The following is an 8,899-nucleotide window of genomic DNA, read 5'->3' as shown; positions in this document are numbered from 1 at the left end:
GCACTGAGACCACTTAGAGAGAGAGTTAAATGAGTCTGCTCTACAGCGTTACTTAACAGACAGTTGGCTTTTAGCTCATGCTGTAGAGGCTCATGCACTAAGCTCCAGAGGTCCCAGCTTCGATCCTGCCTGCCGATGACCAGGGTCTGTCAACGTTACAACTGTAATAACACAGCTGCAATGACATGGGCTGCACTGAGCCAAGTGATAATCTAGGAAGTTCAGCTTCAGACATCAGAACTCCTGGGAGCCAGTCCTGCCCCTCTGGAACATGCCCTGCAGTCCCGCACAGCTGGGACTGGGGAGGCAGAAATCCAGCAGCTGTGGTTAGCCCAAATTAGCCACAAGGTGTCACTTTTGCTCTGCATCCGAAAATGCTGCTCTCCTGCAGTGACTGTCTGTCTCCTGTATGTATGTCCTGCCCCTTGCCCCTCTCCTGCTGCTGTTTGGGTTTCATTCCAGCCCTTCTCTGATGGGTCCTGCCAGCTGGCCATGACACCAGCCACACAAGGTGGCAGCTTGGTGCAATGAGCACAGGGCAGGTGCTGTGCGCCTCTGGTAGCAGCCCAGCAGGTTCACTGGCCTGAGCCTGTGCTTTTGCCTACCTACGGGGCCACAACTTCATGTTTCCGAGGAACAGACGGACCATCACTGTGAACCCAGCCTGTGCAGTGGGATGGCTGCAGGGCTCAGCAGCCGGCATGCAATTCCCTGCCACAGGCCCGAGCCGGGGCAGACTCAGGCCTGGGCCAGCTGCTGGTTGCGGTCCAGACTTAGGGTGACGAGATAGCTAGTGTGAAAAACCGGGGGGGGGGCGAATAGGCACCTATATAAGACAAAGGCCCCACTTATCGGGCCTGTCCCTATAAAAAGGGGACACTTGGTCACCCTGCCTGGGCGGGGCAGGCTCTGCCAGTAGCAAGGAGCTACACACAGCGCCCGGCTATTCACCAGCGGCTTTAATGCCCCCCCCCCTTCCCTGCACTGCACACTCCCACGGGAGCAGGGAGCCTGGGCCGGGCCAGCGCAGCCCCTGTCTGCGCGCGACGTCCCCTGGGGAGAAGCGGCTCAAAGCGGGGGCGGGCAGCGCCGGGAGGCGGAGTCAGCCCGTCAGACGAGGGGGCGGGGTGCCGGGGGGGAGGGGGGCGGATTCCGCGGGGCCATAGGGAGGGCTCAGCTCTCGGACAGTTACGCGAGACTTTGTGAGATTCGGGGACGGAACCAGGGCGCTGTTTCCCCATTGGTTGCTGTCTGCCCCGCGTGGTTGCTAGGAGACAAGTGTAAACAGAGCGGAAAGCTGCCGGAGGCGGCATGGCAACGAACTACAAAGCGGGGCAGGTGAGAGCCGGGGGGCGGGGACCCCCCCGGTACCCCCAATGACCCCGGCCCTACCCCCCCACGAGACCCCCACCGACCCCTGTCCCCCCCGCGGACCCTACTGACCCCGGCCTTACCCCCCCACGAGACCCCACCGACCCCGGCCCTACCCCCCCCCCAAAAAGACCCCACCGACCCCGTCCCTACTCCTCCGCGGTCCCCCACCAACCCCTGCCCCCAACCCCCCGCAGGATCCCACCAACCCCAGTCCTACCCTGCCCGACCCCTCTTACATCCTCCATGGGTCCCACCAACCCAGGCCCTACCCCCCATGGTACTGCCCACCTCCCACGGGCCCCCCAGAGAACTCCCCCCCAACCTCCCAACATCCCCAGACCTCCCCATGGTTCTGCCCCCCAGCCCTACCTCTCCCAAACCACCCCCCATAGGCACCACCCTGGGGCCCCTAACCTGTCCCCAGCCCCCACCCCAACACTGCCCTAGTCCAACCCCTCTAGGTCCCCCGACACTCCCCTCAGGCCTGACACTCCCTTAGGTCCCCCACCAACATCCCCCCATTCCAACCTCTCCCCCAATCCTCATGAGACAGATCCCTACACAGAACCCCCCAGACAAACAATCTCCTCCCCTGAGACTGCCTCCCACACAGCCCCACCCAACACCTTCAGCTTTTGCCCCCTCAGGCTGCCCCTTTTCGATGGCAGGTCCAGCCTGGGCCCTGCCACCCCAGCTGTGGGGGGCTCATGGCCAGGGCTTCCCACCCATGCATGGCCGGGAATTCGGAATAATGCCCACCCCCTTTACAGCAGAGGAAACTGAGGCCCAGTGGGAGGCAACTTATCCAAGGTCGCAGTGCAGGTGTATCTAGGGTCCCTGGCTCCAAGCTAACCCATGGCCCGCTCCCAGCCCGAGCTCCTTCCCCCAGGCCAGGCTGCCTGGCCACTGGGCCATGCTGGAAGCTCATGATCTTGGTGTTTCTGGGTTGCTTCACAGGGTCCAGGCATAGCTTGCATGCATCCCAAGCAGGAATAGGGTTTTGTGAGCCCTCCTCACCGCTGCCCCCTGCTGTTAAGGGCACAAGAGTGTCAGTGCAACTGGATGGGCTGGAGAGATCTCTGACAGGGGAGGTGGTAGGTTTGGGAAATGGGCCATCCCAGACTATTTAAGCATACCCTGAGTATCTGCAGTGGGCGTAGGGTGACCAGATGTCCTGATTTTATAGGGACAGTCCTGATATTTGGGGCTTTTTTTTTATATGGGCTCCTATTACCCCACACCCCCGTCCTGATTTTTCATACTTGCTATCTGGTCACCCTAAGTGGGCGGTGGAACTCTCTGGCTCTGCTGCCTCTGTTTAATGGTCTGCCCCCTCTCTCTTTTGCAGTATGAGGATCCCTTCATTGCACAGAATTTGCAAAACTGGACCCTGCCCAAGCTCTACAAGGAGGTAGGATGCCTCTGTCCTCACCCTGCATTGCCTGCACTCCCCTTTCACGGGGGCGTGTCCCAGAGCTCTCTGCAGGCCTCACTGTGCTGCATCTGTACCTCACCTGTGCAGGAAGGGCGGCTGCACCATCTCACAACACAGCGCGCACCCAGGAGCCTCTTAGCCCAACGGCCTCCTCTGCTGTTCTTCCTGGCTGCTCCCAGTCAGGAGTTGTTAGCCTCTAACATGAGTTGGAATCCAATGGAAGGGCGTGGCAATAAGATAGTGTCAATGGAGCCAGAGTAATCTGGAGACAGACCCTGCCTCCCACTTGCCTCTGTGCTGGGATCAGACCAGGGTGAGCCAGGCGGCCACTTTGGGGACCTACAAGTTTGGATCACATGCAGTTGGGAAACCCTGTTTGCCCAGGCCCCAATGCTGAGAGCCAGGGTGATGGACTCCCGCTGCCCTCCCAGGCACTCCCTCATAGCCCAGCCCCAGAGTGGCTGTGTCCGTCCATTTCTGTTCTGCCTACACGTCGGCAGTTTAACCCGTTTTTTTCCTTCTGCCCTCAGCACCCCTCTGCCCGGGAAGGCTACACCCAATTTATAGCCAATGACCGAGGACACCTGCTCCCCACAGTGCCACATTCAAAGGTGAGTGGGCTGCTTTGGCTCCTGTCTGCTAAGCAGTTTTCAGGGTTTGGAGTTGGGAGCCCAGTAAGTGGGCAAGTAACTATCTGCCTTGTCTCTGGTGCCCATCACCATGGTATCTAAGCCCTGCCAGGTACATCAGACCTGCACTGTGAAGGCTATAGGGAACTAAACTGAGCAGCAGTGTCCAAGCCCTGGGTGATCAGATGGTGACAACTCCTGTTCCTCATGTCCTCTTGTTGAATCACATTGAGAAGTTAACCCTGAAGGCCCCTGCCCATTAGCACTCAGTGCTGGTGCTGGTCCAGGGAGGGGTGTGATCACGAACAGGAGAGGATGTGCCCATGAGCCCCCACCAGAGAGGGTGCTGCATTTTGCCCTTCCTGGCCTGGGTTTGAGGGAGTTCTGCGTGGGGAAGTTATTTTCTAACCATGAGCTAGGAAACCAGCTGTCTTTATACAGGACCCATCTTTCCCCGGGCACCCAACCCACTGTGCAGAGCCCTCTCCTGGTAACACTGGCTCTGCCTGGTGAGGTGAAAGCCTAGGCTGTGCCTCCCTTAGAGAGGGTGCAGCTAGCCAGGGCCAGCATTTAGTCAGCCCAGGAAGCTGGTGCGGAGGAGCCGGGGGCAGCAGCTGGATTCCTGGGTTGTTCCTGCCCCCCTCAGAACTAGAGCTAGGGAAGCTAAAATTGTGTGTGAACCTGGTTGTTGCTGGCTGGGTTTCCCTGCGGGGCAGGAAGCTTTGGGTAGTGGGGTCTCACTGCCAGCTGGCAGGGTTCAGCCCCCTTAAAACATGGCTGGAGCAGGCCTTTGATGCCAGTGCAGACAGGGCTGCTCTGTCTCGGAGAGTTCTCAGGGCTCTGACGCCCAAGACCAAAGCCATCTCCCCCCTGCCCTGCAGGCTTCCCCCTGGGGCACATTTATGGGTACCTGGGAGATGCCACTGAAGATTCCCCCAGCCAAACTGAACCTGACCTCCCGCTCGGCTGCCGCAGCCTCGCACCTCACTGACTGGATCCACAAGTCCACTGCACTGACCAGCGCCTGCAACGGCCTCCGCCCACAGATCACTGGCAAGGTAGGGAACCCTGTGTGCAGGGGCCGCACCTTCCTACAGGGAGCAGACAGCACCTGTTTGCTGAGGCTTGGCTTGAACCCTTGCAGAGCAGAGTGGGGGGGCCCAGCCTGTGGGCCTCCTCAATGGGCACTAGGAAATGGCAAGTGTATATAACTGTTGGCACTAACCTGTGCCTGGCCTGACAGACACAAGGGTGTCTGGGTCTCTGAGCTGAGCAAGTGAGCAGAGAGAGGCTGTGCCCCAAAATACCAAGGCCAGGGTTTATAAAGCCAGCTGGGGGGTGTCCCAAGGGCAGATTTCAAGGACACTCTCCTAGCCTCTTGTCCATCCTTTCAGAGCGTATTTAATCTCCTGAACATGGCAGCCTGTGCCGTGCTGGGGAGGGGCTGACTCAGCTGCATGGCAAAGGCACCTCAATGGGCTGCCACACACCCCCCATCAGCAACCCACACACAAATAAAACCCTAATCTCTGTACTCAGCATAGCAGAGGCTAATGCTGAGGGTTCGTTCTCATCTCACATAGTAATGAGCTCTGGAAACTGACAGCCCCTGGTATTTGGGGAGGTGCTGGGGGTTTTTCTCTGCTGGCTTGCAGGGCTGCATCGGCCAGTGTGATGGGGCTGTTAGGTTCAGTATAGCATTGGTTGTGCACTCTGCCGTGGCAGCTTGGGGCGTGTGCCCATGCAGTGCTGCAGCTGTGCCAGCAGGGGGAGCTCACAAACCACAGCTCTCACTACTGCCAGTCTCCAGGTACTAAGTGGGAGCTGCCCAGAATGCAGAAATGCCCTTGCCCCAGCTGCTCCTGGTAGTGCTGAGTGGCATCTCTTTTCTTACCGGACAAACTCGCTCTTGCACAGAAGCCCATGCCCCAAGCAGGTAGGGACCTTTAACCTCTGCCCACATTGCCCTCCCAAGGGAGGAGCTGGGAACCCATAGACCTATGGTGGATGTAGGTCATGTTGGGCACACTACCCAGGGCAGGAAGAAGGGGCTCCTGGTAAGAGGTAGGCAGGTCAGGCCTGACAAGTTTCCCAGTGGCCAGAATCCCTTCTTGAACTCACAGGACACTGGCCAGCCCGTTTCTAAAGGGTTAACTTTGCAGCACTGACAGGAAGGTCTCCAATGCCGCTGGGGTCAATGATGGGAGCAGACGGGCCCTGGCCCTGGGTGGTGCTTGAGCGGCACCAGTTCATCCTCAGGTGTCAGTGGAAATAGCCCGCTGCAGCAGCACTGCAGAAGGGAAGGAGTTACCACCCAGCCTGGGGATGGACCTACTAGGAATGTGGAGACCCAGGCAGGGGAAGAACTGCAGCAAACCCTCTCTGCATGGGGGCCCAGGTGCAGAGCCCAACTGGCAGTAAAGAGCTTGCCTATAGTGCCAGCTCTGCCCTTCACATTCCTCTCTCCCTCTGGCTTCGCAGTGCTCCTCCATGGCACTGATGGCCTCTGTGCAGCACCCCAGCAGGGTTCAAACCACCATTGCACTTCTTCCTCCCTAAACAGCCTCGAGAGCCTGAATCACACACGCAGCCCACAAAGGAGCTTTCCAGTAAGAACAGCCGAGCATCTAGCAGAGGCTCCCAGGGCCCCAGGTCCTCAGCCAAAATGCCCCCTGAAGAGGAGGCTTATCACAAAGGATCCACCCCCTCCAAGGTCCCACTATCACGCCAGCCTGGCTGCATGGATGTTCGAATCAAAGGAGCTACCTCCCAAGAGATCTCAGGTTTGCGCAAGCCAGGCTCAAAGGAGGCTTGGCACAGAGGAAGCATATCATCTGAGGTCCCATTGTCACGCCAGCCCGGCTGCATGGATGTTCGAATCAAAGAGATCTCCTCACCCAAAGTCCCGGCTTCCAACCGACCTCCTTCAAGGGAAGCTAATCCCAGGCGAGCCATCTCCGCCGAAGTCCCAGCTGCAAGTCGACCTGGGTCAATGGAGGCTAAAGCCAAAGGAGTCAGCTCGCCTGAGCTCATGGTTTCAGGTTGTCCTGGGTCAATGGAGGCCAATCCCAGGGGAGCCATCTCACTTGAGGCCTTGGCATCAGGCCGCCCTGGTTCAAAGGCTAGCAAAGCAGCTGAGACCCAGAAGAGGATGTCAAGGAGGGCAGCAGAGGGGAACGGGAGCATGTCACCCAAGATGGAAGGGTCAGCAAGACCCCAGTCCTGCCCTGAAGAAAGATTTGAGCAAACATTCAACTGAAGGTCAAATCAAATTCTATGCCCGAGACACGAACGCTAATGAGATCAAGGACAAACATCTTGCTCAGCATTTCAAGCCTTCTGGCCCTATACTTTCTTCAGTTCTAGTCACCTTCATCCCCAGGCTGGAGGTGTTTCCTTTCCCTCCATCTAGTTGTAAATCTCAACTTTTAATCCTGTTTGTGAGCTAGTTTCTTTGCGAGTAGGAACTTCCCCCCCGGATAAGAGTGAGCCCAACCGACCCAGCAGTGACACAATCGACTTCCCAGCCTGTTGAGCCCCAAGGTCGGGGCTCTCAGACCAAGACGCTGCCTCACAGGGACATTCACCCATATGCACAAATTGCTTTTCAACCTGAGCGTAGGAACAAAACCAGCCAGGGCTGATGCCCAGGTTGGCAAGAGGGTGGTTGGTTCTGAAGGAGCCCAAGTGATGCTGATGATTCGACAGTACCATGTGGCCAGCGTGTGTGTTCATGGTAATCAACACAAAAATAAAACTAAAAAAAAAAAACAAAAAACAAAAAATCTCCCACCAGTTTTCATTTACCAACATTAGCATCAGTGGCGGGCCATGGGCTGACACTCACCGTCCACTCCCACAAGCGTTAGCACCGAGGGCCATGGGCCAGCACACAACCTTCACTCCCACAAGCATTAATGCCAAGGGCCTTGAGCCGGCACTCACCCTCCATCCACCATGGCTCCTGACAGCATGCTTGGTGCTGCAGCATCAGATCATGCTAGAACACAGTATGCTGGGCCTCTTGCTCTCCATGAGTCACGTCTATGTTCTAATTGCAGGGGGGCTACAATCTTCTCCATTTCAGGCTGATTAGCTGCAGCCCTGGGGCTCCTGGTGAGATGCCTTTGCAGCCCTCAGCCACTCGTGGACTCACCGAGTTTGATATGTTGAGCGCTTTCCTGCAGGGTTGGCTCTTCTTCTAGCACAGCTAAGAGCTTCACTCACCCCAGTAACAACAGCCAATGGGGAGCAGTCTAGAGTCATGGAGCAAACACAAAGCCAGTCGCCAGGGGGGCTCTGTGCAGTTCTGACTCCGTCCCAAGGGGATGCAGGCTGCAGTGCCTCAGTATTGCACCATCTGTAGCATCACGTTTTCAGGCTGGCTCTTGTCTGCCCAGCATGGGGGAGGGGGAGCCAGGCCTAGCACACTCAGCGCTGGCAGAAGAATCATCTTTGCAATGCCTGGGGGATGCTTTCACTGTACTGTAGGTCCCCTGTGCTTGTCTAAAATGCAGTGATGAGCAGGGGTAGGGGGGGGCCTGGCAGGGGCCAACACTGCAGCTGGTTTGAACACAGCCCAGGATCGGAGTGAGCCAGAGAGGGGATGCAGTGCACAGAACAGCTATCAGATTGTGGGAGCAGGGGGCATTCTGCAATTCCTAATGTTGTCCCACAAACTTATACAGGATCGTTTTAGGGGGTCAAGACAAAGATGCCACATTTATTATTAATTTGTAACTATTAGCAAATACCTCAATGCTTATACACATACACTCACACACACACACACACACACACACACACACACACCAAAATGTTCTGCAGCTGCTGGATAGTTACCAGTCCTGATTGTAGTTTGAGTTCGCAGCTTGGGATCGTAGCTCGTGGCAGCTAACTGGCCAGGAAAGCTGAGCACGAGGAGGAGCCGGGTCTCTGTCAGGCGCGCACCGATGCTCCTTGATGTTGATAGCAGAACGTTACCCAAAGTCTCTCATCTTACCCTTCCTTTTTTATAGGAGTTTAGTTTGGATTCAAAGTTCCTAGGTCTCGCTGTGTCACGCCGCCTCTGGGTTTGGTGCTTGATCACCCGTCAATTGCAGGCGTGACTGTCAGCCTGGGACCTGGCTTTGATCTTCCTTCTGTTGTTTCTTTTTAGGGTGGATGCTTCTTGCTTGAGTTAGGGCTGTTGTCTAGTTCTTCAGCCGTTGGTATTTGAACTTTATCTCATCAGGACGGGCTGGTGCTGGAGGTTGATTCTATTACCCATGCATTCCTCATTCACACATCTCAACTAGACCATTAAAATTACAGCAGGGTTTGCAACAATGAAGGTTGCAGCAAGCCCTTACAAAATGGAGTAAGCGTTTTAAAATGGGGTTTAAATTACAATATGGCACAGAAGTTACAATGTAGGCAAAATGGCAAGTGTAATGAAAGTTACAATGTAGGCAAAATGGCA

The 8,899-nt window shown here is 56.5% G+C and overlaps 1 protein-coding gene across 1 annotated transcript; it reads left to right on the top strand.

Moving 5' to 3' along the window:
• The first annotated feature begins 1,306 nt into the window (after nt 1-1,306).
• On the top strand, nt 1,307-7,151 carry CFAP126 (cilia and flagella associated protein 126). Its single transcript, XM_024204173.1, has 5 exons — nt 1,307-1,338; nt 2,723-2,785; nt 3,340-3,420; nt 4,320-4,496; nt 6,002-7,151. Exons 1-5 carry the CDS (start codon nt 1,312-1,314, stop codon nt 6,695-6,697), a joined length of 1,044 nt encoding a protein of 347 aa, XP_024059941.1. The 5' UTR covers nt 1,307-1,311; the 3' UTR covers nt 6,698-7,151.
• The last annotated feature ends 1,748 nt before the right edge of the window (nt 7,152-8,899 follow it).

The sequence above is a fragment of the Terrapene carolina genome, unplaced genomic scaffold, assembly GCF_002925995.2.
Source record: "Terrapene carolina triunguis isolate 2854851 unplaced genomic scaffold, T_m_triunguis-2.0 Scaffold249, whole genome shotgun sequence".
NCBI lineage: Eukaryota > Metazoa > Chordata > Testudines > Emydidae > Terrapene > Terrapene triunguis.
This window is presented reverse-complemented; position numbering and strand designations above follow the sequence as displayed.

Coding starts and splice junctions, on each gene's coding strand:
- CFAP126 (XM_024204173.1), top strand. CDS start 1,312: ATGGCAACGAACTACAAAGCGGGGCAG. Junction 3,421..4,319: donor CCACAGTGCCACATTCAAAG/GTGAGTGGGCTG, acceptor CCTGCCCTGCAG/GCTTCCCCCTGGGGCACATT. Junction 4,497..6,001: donor GCCCACAGATCACTGGCAAG/GTAGGGAACCCT, acceptor CTCCCTAAACAG/CCTCGAGAGCCTGAATCACA.